The following is a 25,911-nucleotide window of genomic DNA, read 5'->3' as shown; positions in this document are numbered from 1 at the left end:
TGAAAATGGGGTGGCGAGAGACAATTTGCGCTTGGTTCATCAAACCCGGGGTTACATCAGTAACCTCCGGTAGCTGCTAAATGAGGTTGTAATAAACAGAGCGGTTTCTGTTCTCTTCCTACAAATGTGGCTCTATCTTTTGAATGGTTTAAGCTCCAAATATTATGAACCCATCACTGAAAGACATGACTCTCAGGAACAGGTTACCCTCTACTACAGTACCGTTACCCTCTACTACAGTACTGTTACCCTCTACTACAGTACTGTTACCCTCTACTACAGTACTGTTACCCTCTACTACAGTACTGTTACCCTCTACTACATTTGATCCCCTGCTGATTTTGTACGTTTGCCCACTGACAAAGAAATTATGTCTGTAATTTTAATGGTAGGTTTATTTGAACAGTGAGAGACAGAATAACAAAACAAAAACAAAAAAACACGTCAAAAATGTTATAAATTGATTTGCATTTTAATGAGGAAAATAAGTATTTGGCCCCTCTGCAAAACGTGACTTAGTACTTGGTGGCAAAACCCTTGTTGGCAATCACAGAGGTCAGACGTTTCTTGTAGTTGGCCACCAGGTTTGCACACATCTCAGGAGGGATTTTGTCCCACTCCTCTTTGTAGATCTTCTCCAAGTCATTAAGGTTTCGAGGCTGACGTTTGGCAACTCGAACCGTCAGCTCCCTCCACAGATTTTCTATGGGATTAAGGTCTGGAGACTATCTAGGCCACTCCAGGACCTTAATGTTCTTCTTCTTAAGCCACTCCTTTGTTGCCTTGGCCATGTGTTTTGGGTCATTGTCATGCTGGAACACCCATCCACAACCCATTTTCAATGCCCTGGCTGAGGGAAGGAGGTTCTCACCCAAGATTTGACGGTACACAGCCCCGTCCATCGTCCCTTTGATGCAGTGAAGTTGTCCTGTCCCCTTAGCAGAAAAACACCCTCAAAGCATAATGTTTTCACCTCCATGTTTGACGGTGGGGATGGTGTTCTTGGGTCATAGGCAGCATTCCTCCTCCAAACACAGTGAGTTGGGTTGATGCCAAAGAGCTCCATTTTGGTCTCATTTGACCACAACACTTTCACTCAGTTGTCCTCAGAATCAACCTTGAGGGCGCTGCAGGATTTCAGTCCTTCACGGCGTAGTGTGTTACCAATTGTTTTCTTGGTGACTATGGTCCCAGCTGCCTTGAGATCATTGACAAGATCCTCCCGTGTAGTTCTGGGCTGATTCCTCACCGTTCTCATGATCATTGCGAATCCATGAGGTGAGATCTTGCATGGAGCCCCAGGCCGAGGGAGACTGACAGTTCTTTTGTGTTTCTTCCATTTGCGAATAATCGCACCAACTGTTGTCACCTTCTCACCAAGCTGCTTGGCGATGGTCTTGTAGCCCATTCCAGCCTTGTGTAGGTCTACAATCTTGTCCCTGACATCCTTGGAGAGCTCTTTGGTCTTGGCCATGGTGGAGAGTTTGGAATCTGATTGATTTCTTCTGTGGACAGGTGTCTTTTATACAGATAACAAACTGAGATTAGGAGCACTCCCTTTAAGAGTGTGCTCCTAATCTAAGCTCGTTACCTGTATAAAAGATACCTGTGAGCCAGAAATCTTTCTGATTGAGAGGGGGTCAAATACTTATTTCCCTCATTAAAATGCAAATCAATTCATGACATTTTTGACATGCGTTTTTCTGGATTTTTTTGTTGTTATTCTGTCTCTCACTGTTCAAATAATTTCTTTGTCAGTGGGCAAACGTACAAATTCAGCAGGGGATCAAATACTTTTTCCCTCACTGTATGCCCACAAGCTGTTAGAACCGAGAGGACAAGATCACGCACTAAATTAGATTGGGGGTAAAAATAACATCTGTAACCACGTTTCCATCCACAGTTTTTATGCAAGTAAAGCACTGTATAAAAAAAGAAATCACAACAGCTGTGATGGAAACAGGATGTTTCGGTACAATATTATGAACGTTAACAGGTACTTTTGTCCGTTCAACATGGTGGGATCTTTTTGTGTCCGTAAAATGTATTATGTGGAAACACCTTCATGCGCAAATATTGATTTGTGCACTGCATCTGCAAGCGGTTGGCTAGAGCACATGTGCCAAGACCAGAGTAGCACATATACTATAACACAACAGTTAGTTTTGTCACAAACAGTGGAGTTGAAAATGCGATGGAAACACATTGAACATACCATTTTTATTCGGTACATCAAAACAGAAGTAAAAAATGACCTTTTTCAAAGAAAATGTGCACATTTCCTTTATGCAGATTTTTTTTTATAATCGCACAAAAATCTGTTTGGATGGAAACCTAGCTCATGATGTTATTTTCTACACAGAAGATCACACAAGGTGATGATGTTCTGAACTTCCCAATAGCTTTCTGTTGCATTTCAAATCAAAATATATTTGTCACGTGCACCAAAAACACCAAAAAGAAAGATGCCCAGGGTACCAGCTCATCAGACTGGACGGAGGGCTTGTTGTAAGGCAGGTCCTCACCAGATATCACCGGCAACAACGTCGCCTATGGGCACAAACCCACTGTCGCTGGATCAGACAGGACTGGCAAAAAGTGCTCTTCACTGACAAGTCACGTTTTTTTCTCACCAGGGGTATGGTCGGATTCATGTTTATCTTCAAAAGGAATGAGCGTTACACCGAGGCCTGTACTTTGGAGTGGGATCGATTTGGAGGTGGAGGGTCCGTCATGGTCTGGGGCGGTGAGTCACAGCATCATCGGACTGTGCTTCTCGTCATTGCAGTCTGGTGCAGTCCACAAGGAGGAGATGAGAACAGTCTATGACTGGGGCGGGTGGGGTCTTTGACAATTTTTAGGGCCTTCTTCTGACACCGTCTGGAGTAGAGGTCTGGATGGCAGGCAGCTTAGCCCCAGTGATGTACTGGGCCGTACGCACTACCATCTGTAGTGCCTTGCGGTCGGAGGCCGAGCAGTTGCCGTACCAGGCAGTGATGCAACCAGGATGCAACCAGGATGCAACCAGGATGCTCTCGATGTTGCAGCTGTAGAACCTTTTGAGGATCTGAGGACCCATGCCAAATCTTTTTAGTTTCCTGAGGGGGAATAGGCTTTGTCGTGCCCTCTTTAGGACTGTCTTGATATGTTTGGACCATTCAAGTGTGTTGGTGATGTGGACACCAAGGGACTTGAAGCCCTCTACCTGCTCCACTACAGCCCCGTCGATGAGAATTGTGGGAGTGTTCGGTCCTCCTTTTCCTGTAGTTCACAATCATCTCCTTAGTCTTGGTTACATTGAGGGATAGGTTGTTATTCTGGCACCACCCGGCCAGGTCTCTGACCTCCTCCCTATAGGCGGTCTCATCGTTGTCAATAATCAGGACTACCACTTGTCTCGTCTGCCAACTTAAGTGATGGTGTTGGAGTCATACCTGGCCACACAGTCGTGGGTGAACAGGAGGGGACTGAGCATGCACCCATGAGGGGCTCCAGTATTGAGGATCAGTGTGGCAGATGTGTTGTTACCTATCCTCACCACTTCAAACTATATATTGTCTTCGGATTGAAATCCTGTCAAAAATAGACTGATTTGTAAGACAGCTATAGCCCAAATCAAAAAGTAAACATTGGCCGTTGATTAATTAACTTTTTTTACATGGTTTGGGTCTCACATTATGTTTATATCAACATGGGGTCGTGGGCAAAAAACAAAGTTTGGGAAACACTGCATTATGAGTTGAGGCTTTGGCAACAGGGAATTATATACAGTCATACAGTGTCTGGCTGACAAGTCAAACACAAAGCAGGCGTGAGCTCATACTAGCACTGTTTATTCGCATACAGTGCATTTGGAAATAAATTTGTTACGTTGCAGCCATATTTTAAAAGGGATTAAGTTGTGTTTTCCTCAATCTACTACACACACACACACACACACACACACACACAAAGGAAAACTGTTTAGAAATTTGTAACAAAAAAACAGAAATATCACATTTATATAAGTATTCAGACCATTTACTCAGTACTTTGTTGAAGCACATTTGGCAGCAATTACAGCCTAGAGTCTTCTTGGGTATGTTGCTACAAGCTTGGCACACCTGTATTTGGAGAATTTCTCCCATTCTTCTCTGCAGATCCTCTCAAGCTCTGTCAGGTTGGATGGGGAGCGTCGCTGCACAAGCATGTTCAGGTCTCTTCAGACATGTTTGATCGGGTTCAAGTCCGACCTCTGACTGGGCCACTCAAGGACATTCAGAGACTTGTATGGAAGCCACTCCTGCGTTGTCTTGGCTGTGTGCTTAGGGTCATTGTCCTATTGGAAGGTGAACTGTCACCCCAGTCTGAGGTCCTGAGCACTCTGGAGCGGGTTTCATCAAGGATCTCTCTGTACTTTGCTCCGTTCATCTTTCCCTCAATCCGGACTAGTCTCCCAGCCCCTGCAGCTGAAAAACATCCCCACAGCATGATGCTGCCACCACCGTAGGGATGGTGCCAGGTTTCTTCCAGAAGTGATGCTTGGCATTCAGGCCAAATAGTTTAATCTTGGTTTCATCAGAGAATCTTGTTTCTCATGGTCTGAGAGTCCTTTAGGTGACTTTTGGCAAAATCCAAGTGGGCTGGCATGTGCCTTTACTGAGGAGTGGCTTCCGTCTGGTCACTCTACATAAAGGCCTGATTGGCGGAGTGCTGCAGAGATGGTTGTCCTTTTGGAAAGATCTCCCATCTCCACAAAATAACTCTAGAGCTCTGTCAGAGTGACCATCAGTTTCTTGGTCATCTCCCTGAAAAAGGCCCTCCCCTGATTGCTTAGTTTGGCTGGGCGGCCAGCTCTAGGAAGAGTCTTGGCGGTTCTAAACTTCTTCCATTTAAGAATAATGGAGGCCACTGTGTTCTTGGGGACCTTCAAGGATGCAGATGTTTTTTGGTACCCTTCTAGATCTGTGCCTTGACACAATCCTGTCTCAGAGCTCTACGGACAATTCCTTCGATCTCATGGTTTGGTTTTTGCTATGACATGCACTGTCAACTGTGGGACCAAATATAGACAGGTGTGCGCCTTTCCAAATCATGTCCAATCAATTGAATTTACCAAAGGTGGACTCCAATCAAGTTGTAGAAACATCAAGGATGATAAATGGAAACAGGATGCACCGGAGCACAATTTCAAGTCTCATAGCCAAGGGTCTGACTACTTATGTAAACAAGGTGTTTGTTTTGTATTTTTAATACATTTACAAAAATGTCTAAAAACCTGTCTTCACTTTGTCATTATGGGGTGTTTTGTGTAGATTGATGAGGAAACATTTATTTTTTAATCCATTTTAGAATAAGGCTGTAACGTAATAAAATGTGGAAAAAGTGAAGTGATCTGATGCATTCCGAATGCACTGTGTGTGTGTGTGTGTGTGTGTGTGTGTGTGTGTGTGTGTGTGTGTGTGTGTGTGTGTTTTATATATGTATATGTATATGTATATATATATATATATATATATATATATATATATATATATATATATATATATATATATATATATATATATATATATATATATATCTCTGCCTGGAGAGAAATGCAGTATAACATGATATGAAATAAGAAAACAAGTGAAGAAATGCTAGACATGGAATCATATGAAATATTTATTCTATAGGTTGAGCTGATAGGTTAAGTGCTCGCACATTCAGTAGCCTATATCTTCCAGATAATGCTTACAGAAAGCCCAGAAGTCTGTTTGCCATCTATTCCTGGGCTATTTTCAGCTCAGGTCCAGAGGGTCATTAATACACTAGAATAGCCCTAGATAGTTTGAAGGAAGTGAGTGGGTGGAAAAATAAACTGTTGGCCAGCATGATTTCTCTTGTGCCCTCCATGAAGGTTACATCTCTGTGGGTATGTTATTGTATAATCTAGAAGCAAAACGTATGAGGTGCCTCCCATTACATGCCCTCGGATTGGGCAGCTGGTTCAGCTGACTCACCATGGGTGCGCCCTGGTGGCCAATGACGTCAGGGCGTGGTGTGAGGTTGGCGTGGTCCATGATGCAGGGGGAGGTGATGGAAAGGGGGGCCATGTAGAGACCCAGTAGAACACTTAGGTAGAGCAGGAGAACCACCACCTGAAACACTGGGGAGGGGGTAGAACACAACATAGATATAGAATTAATAGAAACCCTGGGGAGGGGGTAGAATGCAACAGATGTAGAATGAATAGAAACCATGGGGAGGGTGACGAATAAAACATAGAATGAATAGAATACCCAAGTATATAGAATAGCTATGGCCGAAAGGCTAAATGTCATGGAATACTTTTTTGCTCGTCACGGTTGTCTATTGTACGGAGATGCTCAAGGACATAAATAAATAGCACACCTGAATATAGCTTCTTTATGTGCAAGAAGACCATTCACAGAATGTTTCTAAACATTTTACGTGGCCAGTTTGGGTTGAGATACAGTACCAGCCAAAAGTTTGGACACACCTACTCATTCAAAGGTTTTTATTTATCTTTACTATTTTCTACATTGTAAAATCAGCAAAAAAACATCCTCACTGGCAACTGCGTTTATTTTCAGCAAACTTAACATGTGTAAATATTTTTATGAAAATAACAAGATTCAACAACTGAGACAAACCGAACAAGTTCCACAGACATGTGACTAGCAGAAATGGAATAATGTGTCCCTGAACAAAGGGGTGGTCAAAATCAAAAGTCAGTCAGTATCTGGTGTGGCCACCAGCTGCATTAAGTACTGCAGTGCATCTCCTCCTCATGGACTGCACCAGATTTGCTAGTTCTTGCTGTGAGATGTTACACCACTCTTCCACCAAGGAACCTGCACGTTTCCGGACATTTCTAGGGGGAACGGCCCTAGCCCAACAGGTCTCAGACGTGCTCAATGGGATTGAGGTCCGGGCTCTATGCTGGCTATGACAGAACACTGACAGTCCTGTCTTGCAGGAAATCACGCACAGAACAAGCAGTATGGCTGGTGGCATTGTCATGCTGGAGGTTCATGTCATGTCAGGTTGAGCCTGCAGGATGGGTACCACATGAGGGAGGAGGATGTCTTCCCTGTAACGCACAGCGTTGAGATTGCCTGCAATGACAACAAGCGCAGTCCGATGATGCTGTGACACACCGCCCCAGACCATGACAGACCCTCCACCTCCAAATCGATCCCGCTCCAGAGTACAGGCCTTGTTGTAACGCTCATTCCTTCGATGATAAACGTGAATCCGATCATCACCCCTGGTGAGACAAAACCACGACTCGTCAGTGAAGAGCACTTTTTGCCAGTCCTGTCTGGTCCAGCGACAGCGGTTTGTGCCCATAGGCGACATTGTTGCCGGTCATGTCCTGCCTTACAACAGGCTTACAAGCCCTCAGTCCAGCCTCTCTCAGCCTATTGCGGACAGTCTGAGCACTGATGGAGGAATTGTGCTTTCCTGGTGTAACTCGGGGAGTTGTTGTTGCCATCCTGTATCTGTCCCGCAGGTGTGATGTTCGGATGTACCGATCCTGTGCAGGTGTTGTACACGTGGTCTGCCACTGCGAGGATGATCAGCTGTCTCCCTGTAATGCTGTCTTAGGTGTCTCACAGTACGGACATTGCAATTTATTGCCCTGGCCACATCTGCAGTCCTCATGCCTCCTTGCTGCATGCCTAAGGCACGTTCAAAAAAATTATCAGGGACCCTGGGCATCTTTCTTTTGGTGTTTTTCAGAAAGGCCTCTTTAGTGTCCTAAGTTTTCATAACTGTGACCTTAATTGCTTACTGTCTGTAAGCTGTTAGGGTCTTAACGACCGTTCCACAGGTGCAGGTTCATTAATTGTTTATGGTTCAGTGAACAAGCATGGAAAACAGTGTTTAAACCCTTTACAATGAAGATCTTTGAAGTTTTGAATTTTTATGAATTATCTTTGAAAAACAGGGTCCTGAAAAAGGGACGTTTCTTTTTTTGCTGAGTTTAGAATAATAGTGAAGACATCAAAAGTGTGAAATTACGCACATGCAGTCATGTAGTAACCAAAATTGATCAACCAAATCAACACATTTTATAATTGAGATTCTTCAAAGTAGCCACCGCCTTGATGACAGCTTTGAACACTATTGGCATTCTCTCAACCAGCTTCACCTGAAATGCTCTTGAAGGAGTTCCCACATATGCTGAGCACTTCTTGACTGCTTTTCCTTCACTCTGCGGTCCAACTCATCCCAAACCATCTCAATTGGGTTGAGGTCGGGTGAGCGTGGAGGCCAGGTCATCTGATGCAGCACTCAATCACTCTCCTTCTTGGTCAAATATCCCTTACACAGCCTGGAGGTGTGTTGGGTCATTGTCCTGTTGAAAAACAAATGATATTCCCACTAAGTGCAAATCAGATATGATAGCATATCATTGCAAAATACTGTGGTAGCCATACTGGTTAAGTGTGCCTTGAATTCTAAATAAATCCCTGACAGTGTCACCAGCAAAGCACCCCCACACCTCCTCTATGCTTCACGGTGGGAACCACACATGCGGAGATCATCCGTTCACCTACTCTACGTCTCACAGACACGGAGGATGGAACCAAAAATCTCAAATTTGGACAGATTTCCACCGGTCTAATGTCCATTGCTCTTGTATCTTGGCCCAAGCAAGTCTCTTCTTCTTATTGGTGTCTTTTAGTAGGTTTCTTTGCAGTAATTCAACCATGAAGGCCTGATTCACGCAGTCTCCTCTGAACAGTTGATGCTGAGATGTGTCTGTTACTTGAACCATGTGAAGCATTTATTTGGGCTGCAATTGCTGAGGCTGTTAATTCTAATGAACTCATCCTCTGCAGCAGCGGTAACTCTGGGTCCTCCTTTCCTGTGGCAGTCCTCATGAGAGCCAGTTTCATCATAGCGCTTGATGGTTTCTGCGACTGCACTTGAAGAAACTTTGAAAGTTCTTGACATTTTCCAAATTGACTGACCTTCATGTCTTAAAGTAACGGACTGTCGCTTCTCTTTGCTTATTTGAGCTGTTCTTGCCCAAATAAAGGGAACACTTAAACAACACAATGTAACTCCAAGTCAATCACACTTCAGTGAAATCAAACTGTCCACTTAGGAAGCAACACTGATTGACAATACATTTCACAAGCTGTTGTGCAAATGGAATAGACAACAGGTGGAAATTATAGGCATTTAGCAAGACACCCCCAATAAAGGAGTGGTTCTGCAGGTGGTGACCAGACCACTTCTCAGTTCCTATGCTTCCTGGCTGATGTTTTGGTCACTTTTGAATGCTGGCGGTGATTTCACTCTAGTGGTAGCATGAGACGGAGTCTACAACCCACACAAGTGGCTCAGGTAGTGCAGCTCATCCAGGATGGAACATCAATGCGAGCTGTGGCAAGAAGGTTTGCTGTGTCTGTCAGCGTAGTGTCCAGAGCATGGAGGCACTACCAGGAGACAGGCCAGTACATAAGGAGATGTGGAGGAGGCTGTAGGAGGGCAACAACCCAGCAGCAGGACCGCTACCACCGCCTTTGTACAAGGAGGAGCAGGAGGAGCACTGCCAGACCCCTGCAAAATGACCTCCAGCAGGCCACAAATGTGCATGTGTCTGCTCAAACGGACTCCATGAGGGTGGTATGAAGGCCCGACGTCCACAGGTGGGGGTGGTGCTTACAGCCCAACACCGTGCAGGACGTTTGGCATTTGCCAGAGAACACCAAGATTGGCAAATTTGCCACTGGCCCTTCACAGATGAAAGCAGGTTCACACTGAGCACGTGACAGACGTGACAGAGTCTGGAGACACCGTGGAGAACGTTCTGCTGCCTGCAACATCCTCCAACATGATTGGTTTGGCGGTGGGTCAGTCATGGTGTGGGGTGGCATTTCTTTGGGGGGGGGGGGCGCAGAGGTAGCCTGACTGCCATTAGGTACCGAGATGAGATCCTCAAACCCCTTGTGAGACCATATGCTGGTGCGGTTGGCCCTGGGCTCCTCCTAATGCAAGACAATGCTAGACCTCATGTGGCTGGAGTGTGTCAGCAGTTCCTGCAAGAGGACGGCATTGATGCTATGGACTGGCCTGCCCGTTCCCCAGACCTGAATCCAATTGAGCACATCTGGGACATCATGTCTCACTCCATCCACCAACACCACGTTGCACCACAGACTGTCCAGGAGTTGACGGATGCTTTAGTCCAGGTCTGGGAGGAGATCCCTCAGGAGACCATCCGCCACCTCATCAGGAGCATGCCCAGGCGTTGTAGGGAGGTCATACAGGCACTTGGAGGCCACACACACTACTGAGCCTCATTTTGACTTATTTTAAGGACATTACATCAAAGTTGAATCAGCCTGTAGTGTGGTTTTCCACTTTAATTTTGAGTGTGACTCCAAATCCAGACCTCCATGGGTTGATGAATTTGATTTCCATTGATAATTTTTGTGTGATTTTGTTGTCAGCACATTCAACTATGTAAAGAAAAAATTATTTAAGAAGAATATTTCATTCATTCAGATCTAGGATCTTATTTTAGGATCCTATTTTAGTGTTCCTTTACTTTTTTGAGCAGTGTATATTCGTATTTATTTAACTAGGCAAGTCAGTTAAGAACAAAAAGGCCTCCTGTGGGGATGGGGATTAAAAATATATGACATCACAACAAGAGAGACAACACTACATAAAGAAAGACCTAAGACAACATAGCATGGCAGCAACATATGACAGCATGATAGTAACACAACATGACCAAATGGCAGTAACAACATGGTAGGAGCACAAAACAGGGTACAAACATTATTGGGCACAGACAAGGCAGAGCCAACAATACATCACGCAAAGCAGCCACAACTGTCAGTAAGAGTGTCCATGATTGAGTCTTTGAATGAAGAGATTGAGATAACTGTCCAGTTTGTTTAACACTTTTTTGGTTACTACATGATTCCATGTGTGTTATTTCATAGTTATGATGTCTTCACTATTATTCTACAATGTAGAAAATAGTAAAATAAAGAAAAACCCTTGAATGAGTAGGTTTGTGCAAACTTTGACTGGTACTGTATATATCGTGTCAAAGCCAGCCAGACTTTAGCCACACTTTCTCATTATCCATCTCTGTGTGCTGTACTGCAGGTAAGTGATGATTAATGTAGCTAGAGTACATCCCTCACACAGGAGGTCGGATTCATTTCAAGGTCAGTGCTTAGGCCAGATTGACTGCGTCAGAAGAACTCTTGTTACAAAGCTGAAAGCCTTCACCCTCTGCCCTCAGAACCTCTCTGGCATTCAGACAGAGGTCCGCCAGCTAGCTACACACCTAACCTCACATCCAGGCACCATTGACCCCTGTAAGCCACAGGGGACCACAGGCTAATGTCTGTTACACTTAAACAGATATTCTATGTTAAAGAGACATATACTGTATTTCAATAAGATTAGCCTGTAAAAATGAAGGATGAATAAATTATATATTTTTTTATTGTAGCCATATTACAGCACACATTAATAATGTGAGTTACTGTGAGAGTAAACAGACTGCTGAGGCATTGTCCTTTCACAGAAATCCACTGTTCTACCCAAATACAAAGTATAAAAAATGGACATGGAGTGTCTATAAACTACAACTGAATATTCATGAAAGTTATTTGCCTCCAGAAACAACAGCAATGACGATTCAGTATTTAATCTAGGGGATCTCAAAGCACCTCAAACACTACTCTGCCTCCCTTGTACTACTCTGACAGATTTAAAGGAAGGCAGAAATACCCCAGTACTTGATGTCTAACTGGCAGTGTCAACAGACCTCAGGGGCCTAACAATGACCTGTGGACTGGTGGTGTCACGTGAGGCCAGAAGAATGCCTAGTATCCCTGCCACTCTGACAGGGGCTTGCCCTATTGTGTACATGGGGTTAATCATTTAACGCCCACAGCTCTATGAGGCTGTTAAGTCATCTGACAGTAGTAGCTGAGCTTTGATCAGTGAGGTGGGAGTCAGTAACATGGTCTAGTGTTGTCACGATAACCAGGTTTATTAGTATCATAATACTCAATACCAAAACGATACCATGGCAACAAAAACATTATTATGCGTATTAGCTAAAGTCAGAATAACCACTGGGCTTTATTTATTTTTAACATTGAATATGTTGAGAACTGGTAGAACTAAAATAACAAATACAATATATTCAATTTCTTGCTAAAATAAAACACCATATTAAATAACACAAGGATAACTTAAATGTTCCTGATGCCTAACTATATCGGACACCCAGAGCAAACAGCTTCTGAAGCTATGGGATGGGAGACCAGATGCTGCTGGAAGTGGTGATGGAGGGCCAGTAGGAGGCTTTTTTTTTTTTTGTTGTCATGAGCCGAATACAACAGGTGTAGTAGACCTTACGGTGAAATGCTTACTTACAAGCTCTTAACCAACAATGCATTTAAGAAAAATAAGAGTTAAGAAAAAATATTTACTAAATAAACAAAATTTAAATATAAACTAGCAACAATAAAATAACAAGGCTATATACAGGGGGTACAGGTATTGAATTAATGTGCGGGTGTACAGGTTAGTCAAGATAGGTAGGGGTAAAGTGACTATGCATAGATGATAAACATCAGGTAGCAGCTACGTAAAAAAACAGGAAGCTTGGCCCCAGTGTTGTACTGGGCCGTACGCACTACCCTCTGTAGCACCTTGCGGTCTGAGGCCGAGCAGTTGCCATACCAGGTGGTGATGCAACCATGCTCTCGATGGTGCAGCTGTATAACGTTTTGAGGATCTGAGGACCCTTGCCAATTTTTACATGGAAATAGCTGTTCTATCATTCAGCCTACTGTAGCAGCCAGTGTGTGGTGTTCAATTAGGCCTACGTTCCATGAGACTTCTGAAAAAAACATGCAGGGCTAGACATTAACCTGTTTATCCATTTGTCCTTCAGACAAGGAGGTGACTGAAAATGTTGTTTGTTTGAGGCAAGAAACCATTTTACAAAATAAAATGCATTATTATTCCCACACTATTATTATAGACAATCATACAAATTATGCTTCCCTCTGACTATTGGCTACTTACCTTATCAAGCCTGTCTCAAAATACAACACTGCCCCTTTAAGACAAAAAAGATCTCTTTACCTGACTCGTTTTTCATTGTCACTGAAAAATAATAAAACTTTAGTAGAATAATGACAAAGTTACAATGCAAATGTCATGTGTAAAATTGCTTATTTTTTTTATGTTGTTGTGGAACTAAACCTCCCTTGCACTCTACTGATTTGTAACACCTTTTTATTAGTTGTTTGCCCACATCTGCTCTGCAAGCTAAGTATTCCCATAGTTCACCCCTGCAGCCAGTTTTGTCAACGAGCTGCAGGCGTGGAGGTATGCTGTTTCCTTTTGCAGAAGCCATGCTGTCTGCATTTTCTCTCTCCTCTCGCTTGCTTCTTAAATAGTGGCTTGCGCGGTGTCAGCTGGCTAGCTTATTACTGCCCCTTTGAGAAGATTCAAACAAATTACTAGACAGACTCGATCCTCTCAATCCTTAGATGGTGCGAGACAAATTTTAGAGAAGAACCAAAAGTAACAAATGCTAGTACCGGGAAAATGTTCATGTTCTAGTATAAAAACAATTCAGTATAGAATTTTCAGTATAGCATGCAACACTAAAATAGTCAGTAACAGAATCCGGGTCAGGTCTTACTTGTTTTCTCGGAGCGGGCGACCTGCCCAGCCACCAGCCAGGCCAGAGCGGTGACAGCCACCAGGGCTCCTAGGTGTAGGAAGGGACCTGTGGCCTGACATCATTCAGTGTTAAAGGTGTGGCATTGCGACAGTCATTCACAGTTGTTAAATGGTACGACATAAACTAAATAATTCAGTGGTAATGGTATGCATGAAGAATTCAACAAAAATAAGTAAATGAACCCCTTGAATCAGTCTTAACACATCTGTTAGATGCATTTCTATATTGAAATAATGTTGCCTTTGTATGTAGTTCAATATAGTCATTAACATGTGATTTATCAAGTATATTACCACATATCAGGAAAGTGTCCTGTATAATACAGTTTGATGCACAGCCCTAAATGGGGACGGGTTTGTTGTTGAACTGACCTGGAGTGATATAGGGATGACTGCCCACTCCTCCCCCCATGTTTGATTGACAGATATGAATCCGATGGCAGTGGTCAGCAGGGCAGTACTGACACCTATCTATGGGGGCAAACAGAGTGTTACAGACCATCGCACGCACACACAGACAGACACACACAGCTCCCCCAGGCTAACCATTCCAACCCTCTGTAGTGTGTTTGGCCAGATAACAGCACCCTAACAGCATGATGTCACTGCTTTCACAACCCGCATGAAAACATGAACTCAAATGTGGGGTTCAGGCAGAGTTCAGTTGGCCACTTGAAGACACACACAGCAGTATACACAGTACAGTGCCTTCGGAAAGTATTCAGACCCCTTTACTTTTTCCAAATTTCTAGGTTACAGCCTTAATGTTTTTTTCCCCTCATCAATCTACACACAATACCCAATAATGACAAAGCAAAAACAGGTTTAAAAATGTTTGTTAATACAATATAGAAAAACAAAAAAATCACATTTACATACACTACCGTTCAAAAGTTGAGTCACTTGGAAATGTTCTTGTTTTAGAAAGAAAAACACATTGTGTCCATTAAAATAATCCAATTGATCAGAAATACAGTGTAGACATTGTTAATGTTGTAAATGACTATTGTAGCTGGAAACGGCTGATTTTTAATTTAATATCTACATAGGCATACAGAGGCACATAATCAGGTACCATCACTCCTGTGTTCCAATGGCACGTTGTGTTAGCTAATCCAAGTTTATTAGTATTTTTTTAATTATTTTTTTTAATCAGTTTTCATTTTGTCATTATGGGGTATTGTGTGTAGATTGCTGAGGATTATTATTTTAAAAAATTGGGAAAAAGTCAAGGGTACTTCCCCAAGGCACTGTACATAAACAAACACACCACAAATCGCACATTTGAGCATTACCTTGTGCAGCCAGTGCAAGTTCAGCTGTTGTCCCACTGCTATGTGGCAAAGTGCTAAAATCTAAAGGAATAGAAACATAAATAAATCACATCACGTGGAAATCCACAGCCACCGTTTTAAAAAAAGGTCAACAGCTGCCTGGGCGATCCTAACTGTCACGTGTAGACTTGGCACAGACATGCCTGGCAACATGTTTCTGCCCTGCCAGGTTATACCACTAACATTACCTGGCTGTTCCCATTGCCTAGACACCATATCAATATCATCTCACAGTGAATGTTTGATGAGATGACAACTCACCATTAAAAATGCAATATAAGTGAAGCCGGCAGCGGTAGTGGCTAGGATTGGAACAGTCCCGTCGATCCACTCTCCAGAACGGTTATATAAAAACCTGTCAAACGGAACAAAATGGATGGAAGTCAGTTGCACAATAGTAGCGTCTCATCGATATCAGGACAGGCTGCAGCTTGTGCTCCTCTGGTCTCTGAGATGAGAGCTAGAGGATAGATTGTAGAAACAAGCCAAGTGGTCTAGCAGGAGAAGTTGTTGACACTGATCTAAGATCAGTTTTGAGTTTCCTCTAGTGGCTAAGGTTTAGATTCGGGGGAAGGGAAGCCAATCCTAGATCTGTGCCTAACGGGCAACCTCGAGCTCCTAGCCCCAAAGGTCTCTTTGTAAAATTAACTGGCTAACTATAAATGAGCTAACAGCCGACACTGATGCTTAAACCGGAAGGCCTGAACTCCCAGGGCTGGCATAATGTGTTCGTTCTAGTGTCCTTGTCCAGGATCGTAAGCCTTTATTATCCCCATAAAACAAAGCAAACAGAGACAAATAAACACAAAAGAGGGAGCTGCTCAGAGCAAATGGCTGCAGTCGCTTCTTCTCTGTAATGAGTATTGGAGCACAAAGAGATGATGTAATAACTATGTTAACATGTTGCGAGTTAAAGGCCTTGTTCTAAAAGGACGTCTCCTTAAGGCTGTGTCTCCACACACAGGAAAGGAAGGGGAGGAACAAAGACATCATGCAGTACAAACACACACGGGGACGGGGAGACACACACACACACACAGGGACGGGGAGACACACACACGGGGGGGCGGAGGAGACACACACACACACACGGGGGGAGAGACACACACACACGGGGACGGGGAGACACACACATGCACGGGGATACACACACACGGGGGGGCGGAGGAGACACACACGGGGGGGCGGAGGAGACACACACATGCACGGGGATGGGGACACACACACGGGGGGGGGGGGGCGGAGGAGACACACACACGGATGGGGACACACACACACGGGGGGGGGGGGGCGGAGGAGACACACACACGGATGGGGACACACACACACGGGGGGGAGTAACACACACACGGGGGGGAGAGACACACACACGAGGGGGAGAGACACACACACGAGGGGGAAGGAGGAGACGCACACACGGATGGGGACACACACACACGGGGGGAGAAACACACACACGGGGGGAGAGACACACACACAGGGGGGAAGGAGGAGACACACACGGGGGGGAAGGAGGAGACACACACGGGGGGGAAGGAGGAGACACACGGGGGGAAGGAGGAGACACACACACACGGGGGGGAGAGACACACGGGGGGGGGCGGAGGAGACACACACACGGATGGGGACACACACACATGGGGGGAGAAACACACACACGGGGGGAGAGACACACACGGGGGGGAAGGAGGAGACACACAAGGATGGGGACACACACACACACACGGGGGGAGAAACACACACACGGGGGGGAGAGACACACACACGGGGGGGAAGGAGGAGACACACACGGGGGGAAGGAGGAGACACACACGGGGGGGAAGGAGGAGACACACACGGGGGGAAGGAGGAGACACACACGGGGGGGAAGGAGGAGACACACACACACGGGGGGGAAGGAGGAGACACACACACGGGGGGGGGGGGAGGAGACACACACGGGGGGGAGGAGGAGACACACACGGGGGGAGGAGGAGACACACACGGGGGGAAGGAAGAGACACACACGGGGGGAAGGAGGAGACACACACGGGGGGAAGGAGGAGACACACACGGGGGGGGAGAGACACACACGGGGGGGAGAGACACACACACACACACACACGGGGGGAGAGACACACACACGGGGGGGAAGGAGGAGACACACACGGGGGGGGGAAGGAGGAGACACACACGGGGGGGGGAAGGAGGAGACACACACGGGGGTGAAGGAGGAGACACACACGGGGGTGAAGGAGGAGACACACACGGGGGGGAAGGAGGAGACACACACGGGGGGAAGGAGGAGACACACACGGGGGGAAGGAGGAGACACACACACAGGGGGGAAGGAGGAGACACACACACAGGGGGGGAGGAGGAGACACACACGGGGGGGAGGAGGAGACACACGGGGGGGAGGAGGAGACACACACGGGGGGGAGGAGGAGACACACACGGGGGGGGAGGAGGAGACACACACGGGGGGAAGGAGGAGACACACACGGGGGGAAGGAGGAGACACACACACACGGGGGGGAGAGACACACACGGGGGGGAGAGACACACACACACACGGGGGGAGAGACACACACACACACACACGGGGGGAGAGACACACACACACGGTGGGGGTAGAGACATACACACGGGGGGGTGACACACGGGGGGAGACACACACACACGGGGGTGAGAGAGACACACACATGGGGGGGAAGGAGGAGACACACACACGGTGGGGGTAGAGACACACACGGGGGGGAGACACACGGGGGTGAGACACACACACACGGGGGGAGAGAGACACACACGGGGGGGGAGAGACACACACGGGGGTGAGACACACACACACGGGGGGAGAGAGACACACACGGGGGGGGAGACACACGGGGGGAGGGATACACACACACACACGGGGGGAGGGAGACACAACCACATGGGGGGGGGCAACACACACACGGGGGGAGGGAGACACACGGGGGGAGGGAGGCACACACACGGGTGGAGGGAGGCACACACGGGGGGAGGGAGGCACACACACGGGGGGAGGGAGACACACACACGGGGGGAGGGAGACACACACACGGGGGGAGGGAGACACACACACGGGGGGAGGGAGACACACACGGGGGGAGGGAGACACACACGGGGGGAGGGAGACACACACACGGGGGGAGGGAGGCACACACACGGGGGGAGGGAGGCACACACACGGGGGGAGGGAGGCACACACACGGGGGGAGGGAGGCACACACACGGAGGGAGGGAGGCACACACACGGAGGGAGGGAGGCACACACACGGAGGGAGGGAGGCACACACACGGAGGGAGGGAGGCACACACACGGAGGGAGGGAGGCACACACACGGAGGGAGGGAGGCACACACACGGAGGGAGGGAGGCACACACACGGGGGGAGGGAGGCACACACACGGGGGGAGGGAGGCACACACACGGAGGGAGGGAGGCACACACACGGGGGAGGGAGGCACACAGGGGGGAGGGAGACACACAGGGGTGAGGGAGACACACACACACAGCAGGGGGGAGACATGCACACACGGGGGGAGGGAGACACACACACGGGGGAGGGAGACACACACGGGGGGAGGGAGACACACACGGGGGGAGGGAGACACACACACGGGGGGGAGGGAGACATACACACGGGGGGGAGGGAGACATACACACGGGGGGGAGGGAGACATACACACGGGGGAGGGAGACATACACACGGGGGAGGGAGACACACACACGGGGGGGAGGGAAACACACACACGGGGGGAGGGAGACATACACACGGGGGGAGGGAGACACACACACGAGGGGGGAGTGAGACACACACGGGGGGGAGGGAGACACACACGGGGGGAGGGAGACACACACGGGGGGGAGGAAGGGAGACACACACGGGGGGGAGGAAGGGAGACACACACGGGGGGGAGGGAGGGAGACACACACGGGGGGGATGGAGGGAGACACACACGGGGGGGATGGAGGGAGACACACAGCGGGGGGGAGACATGCACACACACACACACACACAGCAGGGGGGGAGACATGCACACACACACACACACACAGCAGGGGGGGAGACATGCACACACACACACACAGCAGGGGGGAGACATGCACACACACACACACAGCAGGGGGGGGAGACATGCACACACACACACACACAGCAGGGGGGGAGACATGCACACACACACACACAGCAGGGGGGGAGACATGCACACACACACACACAGCAGGGGGGGAGACATGCACACACACACACACAGCAGGGGGGGGAGACATGCACACACACACACAGCGGGGCGGGGAGACATGCACACACACAGCGGGGGGGAGACATGCACACACACAGCGGGGGGAGACGGACACACAAATGGGGACACACACGGAGACACACACACGGGACACAAACTCAGGTGGGATACAGGGACGCGCACACACGGGGACATACACACACACGGCTGGGCTGGCTGTCAGGCTGAGGGGTGTGACAGGGGGGTCTCGGAGGGCCTGGGATGACACAGCTGCCGAGCCAGCGGGGGGGAAGCACGGGGCATCAAAACGGCTAATTACATCCCAATCCTTATCTGTGCTCTGTTGTCAGAGCCTGACAGCCCCTACAACTACAGCAGCGCTACACTAAAGCCAGGTCACACACTACAAAAAGACAGGATATCTTACTGATGATGCTGGGCCATAGGAGTGGTAGACATTGGGAATTGGCTTCCCAGCCAAAACAGTTCAGAAGAGTTTATGCATATACAGTGGGGCAAAAAAGTATTTTGTCAGCCACCAATTGTGCAAGTTCTCCCACTTAAAAAGATGAGAGAGGCCTGTAATTTTCATCATAGGTACACTTCAACTATGACAGACAAACTGGGGGGAAAAAAATCCAGAAAATCACATTGTAGGATTTTTAATGAATTTATTTGCAAATTATGGTGGAAAATAAGTATTTGGTCACCTACAAACAAGCAAGATTTCTGGCTCTCACAGACCTGTAACTCATTCTTTAAGAAGCTCCTCTGTCCTCCACTCGTTACCTGTATTAATGGCACCTGTTTGAACTTGTTATCAGTATAAAAGACACCTGTCCACAACCTCAAACAGTCACACTCCAAACTCCACTATGGCCAAGACCAAACAGCTGTCAAAGGACACCAGAAACAAAATTGTAGACCTGCACCAGGCTGGGAAGACTGAATCTGCAATAGGTAAGCAGCTTGGTTTGAAGAAATCAACTGTGGGAGCAATTATTAGGAAATGGAAGACATACAAGACCACTGATAATCTCCCTCGATCTGGGGCTCCACGCAAGATCTCACCCCGTGGGGTCAAAATGATCACAAGAACGGTGAGCAAAAATCCCAGAACCACACGGGGGGACCTAGTGAATGACCTGCAGAGAGCTGGGACCCAAGTAACAAAGCCTACCATCAGTAACACACTACGCCGCCAGGGACTCAAATCCTGCAGTGCCAGACGTGTCCCCCTGCTTAAGCCAGTACATGTCCAGGCCCGTCTAAAGTTTGCTAGAGAGCATTTGGATGATCCAGAAGAAGATTGGGAGAATGTCATATGGTCAGATAAAGCCAAAATATAACTTTTTGGTAAAAACTCAACTCGTCGTGTTTAGAGGACAAAGAATGCTGAGTTGCATCCAAAGAACACCATACCTACTGTGAAGCATGGGGCTGGAAACATCATGCTTTTGGGCTGTTTTTCTGCAAAGGGACCAGGACGACTGATCCGTGTAAAGGAAAGAATGAATGGGGCCATGTATCGTGAGATTTTGAGTGAAAACCTTCACAAGAACGGTGAGCAAAAATCCCAGAACCACACGGGGGGACCTAGTGAATGACCTGCAGAGAGCTGGGACTAAAGTAACAAAGCCTACCATCAGCAAGGGCATTGAAGATGAAACGTGGCTGGGTCTTTCAGCATGACAATGATCCCAAATACACCGCCCGGGCAACGAAGGAGTGGCTTTGTAAGAAGCATTTCAAGGTCCTGGAGTGGCCTAGCCAGTCTCCAGATCTCAACCTCATAAAAAAATCTTTGGAGGGAGTTGAAAGTCCGTGTTGCCCAGCAACAGCCCCAAAACATCACTGCTCTAGAGGAGATCTGCATGGAGGAATGGGCCAAAATACCAGCAACAGTGTGTGAAAAACTTGTGAAGACTTACAGAAAACGTTTGACCTCTGTCATTGCCAACAAAGGGTATATAACAAAGTATTGAGCTAAACTTTTGTTATTGACCAAATACTTATTTTCCACCATAATTTGCAAATAAATTCATAAAAAATCCTACAATGTGATTTTCTGGATTTTTTTCCCTCATTTTGTCTGTCATAGTTGAAGTGTACCTATGATGAAAATTACAGGCCTCTCATCTTTTTAAGTGGGAGAACTTGCACAATTGGTGGCAGACTAAATACTTTTTTGCACCACTGTATTATGACAACATTGTGACGTTTTTGTTCGTTTTGGACTTTGGTTAGGGGTTTTTCAGCTATTTGGGCACACAACATTTTTTCGAGGCAAGCCTAAGTTCAGAGCCGATGTTTATGCCCTTTCGTCTGTGATTGGTCAACAGTAGGGATTCTTAATTTTTTTATTGGAAAATACTGCAAAAATGTTAGTTAGATGTAAAATTGTGCAACTAAGATCTCCTTGGCAAAAACAACTAAATTCATTTTAGATTAGTTCTGACTATTTTGAGGAAGTGTGTACTGGCTATGGTGTCTCAAAATGGACAAACAGTACTATTGCAGCTTTTTTCTTGTTTTTCAAGTAAAGGTATTTTAAGGGAGTACGCAAACACTTGTTCGGTTAGGCTAGACTGAAACATGCCCGACGCCTTTGGAGAGTGTGTAGAGAGAGTGATAAAATTAAAAGGAGAGAGGAGCAGAGATAAAGAGTATGGAAGGAGAGGGAGAAAGTGGGATGAGGGGCAGGGAGAGATAAACAAGGAGCGAAGGACGATGGGGGAAGCAGAGGTGACATTGAGCGCTAATGACAGGAAGAGAAAGGAGGTGGTGGAATGAGAGAGCGAGGGGAATGACTTTGGGGGGACAAAGCAAATTGCACCTTACAAGAAGAAACACAAAGCTTCTCTCTTATGGCTCGCACATATTGCACCAAATGTGTTTTAGGGACCACTGGGGCATATCATGCACATAAAATGTAGAAGGCCTTGAGAACTTGGTCAAGAGCTCAACTAAATAAACCTAATTCATCATTTCAGTGGTAGTATATCCTTCAATTGAATGTGCAATGTCTCATGACAGAACTAATACCTGTATTGTTTCCAAGCACAATTGGTTTTATGGTAACTGTGGGGGAGACATGACTGGAATAATCTGAGAGGTGATTTGGGGTCAAAGGGTATTCCTGCTTTATGTAATCATGCTCACTATAATCTGCAGTGATAGACGCCCTAAAGCCAATCCAATCCCCACCCAGATTAGACCAACCACGATGAGTGAATAATTGGTGGAAAAAAACTACAGAGTTAGCATTTTCAGTTAAAAGCAAAAACATATGAAGAGAAACTGCAGCATTTTAAAGTAAAACAATCTACTGTAGGTAAATGCCAGAGAATCAAAGGGAACGTCAGAGGAGCATTTAGTGGGGAACTCATTTATTTGAATGAAACACTGACTGATGGTGATATACTGAGAGACAAGTATCTATGAGTTGCATAACTAGAGTGCGCACACACACACATACACACACACACTGTACAGCAGTACTCACCAGTTGAACTCATTGTAGTCATTGTGTGCCTCCCACCAGAAGTAGAACCAGACCAGGAGCAGAGAGAAGGTGAAGAAGAGGATGAGAGACCACAGGAACTCCCACTGGGAAACAAACACACAGGAACCATTATTACCTTTACCACAGTATCATTAGTCAGATACCATCAGATTAACATAAAGCACTTTGGCCAGTGTTGTGTTGAAACATTGGAATACTATTGGTGCATTCATAGTATTACTTTCTTTGATTGCAAGTGAGCAAATGGCTGATTAGAAAGTCCTTTGCCCACACCAGAATGGCATACCACTTAACATTACCCCCATACGTCAACATCACAATAAACACTGACAACAGAAATGGAAGCAACAACAGTCTCCTAAAAGTCTGGCAGAGTAGTCATTGGGCAATCTGCCCTAATCCAGCAAAAGTGAGAGCCTATAGACTATAATCGGGATGTAGAGAGACTGATGACGATGCAGCCAAGGCTGGCACACAGAATGATGGCTTAAACCTGGAGTCATGACAAACATTTGAAAACACAATTTGCTAGCTGCATCAGAATAAGGTGGTAAACCACAAACGAGGAACGGTCTGGAGAACAAGTCAACACAATAACGCTCATGGTTTATAGTGAATGTAATGTCAATTCTGTTCATAAATAATTTCACACTCCCACTTTGTGTAGGCATTCACAAAGCCTGCATTACCAAAGACGAGACAATATTCATACCGCTTTAAAACTGATTGAAAAGAGAGAACCACATGTCTGGTATCAGTTGCGGTAGAGGCAGTATGCAGTAACCATTCATGCAGAAATTGTCATAGGGCCATATTGTCTCAGTAAAAAAGCAGAGGGACTCGAAGCTCCCAAACCACTGTCCTCATCAAGTAATTACTCACATTAACTTAATAGCCAATGAGGCCATGAGCCGATTAGTGGTCAGCTGTGTTTAGCCTTCCAAAGCCACCGCAAGCTGTAATAAGAGCTCTAATAAAAGAGATAGAATGTTCGCACGCAGACATGCACAAGACTTGGATGACAAAGCACAAAAAGTTAGCTTTTCAAACTTCCCCAGACAGTCAAGACCTTTTTGGCCCATCTATTTAAAAGTAAAAATATCGCTCCTCGCTCAGACAGAATTGTAACAGTTAAGACCACCACATAAATAAAGAACAGAACTGCCCAAACTGCTCCTTATAATTAATTAAACTTTAATTGATGTGATAACCCCTCATCCTACTGAGAATTGGACTCTACAACGACAGCACGACTGGCTGCTCCTCACACTGTATTTGCATACCAGCCCACAAATTAGCACACAATGAAATCAGGCTTACACACAGAGCCCGGAGGACTCGAGAACGCTTAGATAGAAATGTATCAATAGAACTGACATGACAGTCTGTTTTGCAAAATAACAAGCTGTTCCAGCTCTATACATTACACTTCTATCTGCAATAATGTTCTTAGATAGCACCATTCAAAATAAGCCCCGGTTGACCCTGTATTTAGCCTTGCTGTGATAGGAGATATCAAGGTGATATGAGAGCACAAACAAAGCTGTCTGGACGTTCACCTTAGATGACTGTTCCATGGAGGGCATCGGCTGGCAGTGGCACAGGATGTAAGACAGGGCCAGGTCTAATGGCTGGGTGGTGACAGATACCAGCCTGAGCCCTTTGTATACCTTCTGCCCTCCACTCTGACCGTCTCCCTGGGCACTGGAGAGGAGAGCCTAATGTGCTTATGTGGAGTTGTGGACAGGCCAAACAGCAGTTCAACTATGGGGACACTAAAGCACATGTTTGAGATGGTATGAGGATTATTACATACCAAAGTTGTTGATTTGGGGCAGGGATTGGGAATATAGTAGTATGAGGGAAGGAAGCCTGTGGGCGATTTGGATGTGGCGATTCTTTTTAGCCATCAATCTCTTCCAGATAAGGAATTCAAGTCGTGAAAACATTTGTTAAATTATAATAAAGACCATACTAAGACCAATAAAGACCGTACTAAGAAAATCACTCGCTTTCAGAAATCATAGTAATACAGACCCCAGAATGGTTACCATAGGGTTAGTTTTACATGGTTACACTTCCAAGTCTCGTATTTGGTTAAAGCTTACAATTCATCCCCCCCCTCCTCTCCCCTGTAACTATTGCTGTAAATGAGAATATGTTCTGTCAACTTACCTGGTAAAATAATAAAACATTTATTATAATAATTCACCGCAATGTGAGAAAGCCAGACGTCAAGGTAACCATAGGGTTAACCCCACGGCAGGTTGGGGTCTGACTGGCAGCTCTGGCACTGTCCCTCTGGCTTTTAATGACTACCCAGAAACACCTGGGAGAGGGACACCTTGAGGGCATGTGAGATCAAGATGGATTACAGAGGTGACACCCCTGGCAGAGAAGGGATTGGATGGTCTATTAGTAGGTAATGTTTGGACAACAATGAGACTAAACGTTTGGGATCATTTTAAACTGGCTGCTTGGGAACTAATCGAGTTGCCAAGCCAGTTGTGTGAGTGGCAAATATTGCATACAATGTGCAATAATGTGAAATTCAAATCTCAAAGCTAATTTTTTGACATGTTACGGGCATATTTAGGCTGGCTGCCACATTTATTCCTTAAATGAATATTCAGCCAAGCCAGTGTCATGTACAGTATGTGCAATGTGTATAGTATATGACTGAACATTAATCCTGTCATTGTTCTTCTCCGTTGCTGTTTAGGAGCGGATCAAACCAGAGCACTCTGGCATGATACAGCCTGCCTGACCTATGATGACATCACATTCTGCACGGCTTGCTTTAGTTAGGGTGGAACATACGCCTTCAGGGCAGGGCCGACACCATAGCATTAAAAACTGCTTTCTAACTAGTGTCAAAACAAGGAACCAACTCAAAGTGTACGGAGCGTAATACATCTAGTAGTCTGTTGAATCATACTGTATGATGAATTTACATTTAAAAAATGAGTGAGGGATGCAACCTTTTTGTATTATTTCCCACAAGACATGTGTCCAAGCGAGGTTAAATGGTCAACATAATCTATCTACGTCAAGAGGGGTCAGA

At 46.2% G+C, this 25,911-nt stretch overlaps 1 protein-coding gene across 7 annotated transcripts in view; it reads right to left on the bottom strand.

Moving 5' to 3' along the window:
• LOC110507909 (glycerophosphodiester phosphodiesterase 2) overlaps positions 1 to 25,911 on the bottom strand; it is a 107,185-nt gene that overhangs the window by 37,996 nt on the left and 43,278 nt on the right. For all 7 annotated transcript variants that reach the window (XR_005039956.2, XR_005039957.2, XR_016492483.1 and 4 more), the window contains 6 exons: positions 22,827 to 22,930; positions 15,333 to 15,426; positions 15,033 to 15,092; positions 14,110 to 14,208; positions 13,697 to 13,790; positions 5,985 to 6,130 (listed from right to left, as the gene is read on the bottom strand). Coding sequence is in view for 4 of the 7 variants with exons in the window: in XM_036964705.2 (XP_036820600.1) it covers positions 5,985 to 6,130; positions 13,697 to 13,790; positions 14,110 to 14,208; positions 15,033 to 15,092; positions 15,333 to 15,426; positions 22,827 to 22,930 (597 nt within the window). In the remaining 3 variants the exon portion in view is untranslated. The remainder of the gene's footprint in view (positions 1 to 5,984; positions 6,131 to 13,696; positions 13,791 to 14,109; positions 14,209 to 15,032; positions 15,093 to 15,332; positions 15,427 to 22,826; positions 22,931 to 25,911) is intronic.

The sequence above is a fragment of the Oncorhynchus mykiss genome, chromosome 27, assembly GCF_057628025.1.
Source record: "Oncorhynchus mykiss isolate SJ-2025 chromosome 27, ASM5762802v1, whole genome shotgun sequence".
NCBI lineage: Eukaryota > Metazoa > Chordata > Actinopteri > Salmoniformes > Salmonidae > Oncorhynchus > Oncorhynchus mykiss.
The sequence above is the reverse complement of the archived record's forward strand: the minus strand, read 5'-3'. Positions and strand labels throughout refer to the sequence as shown.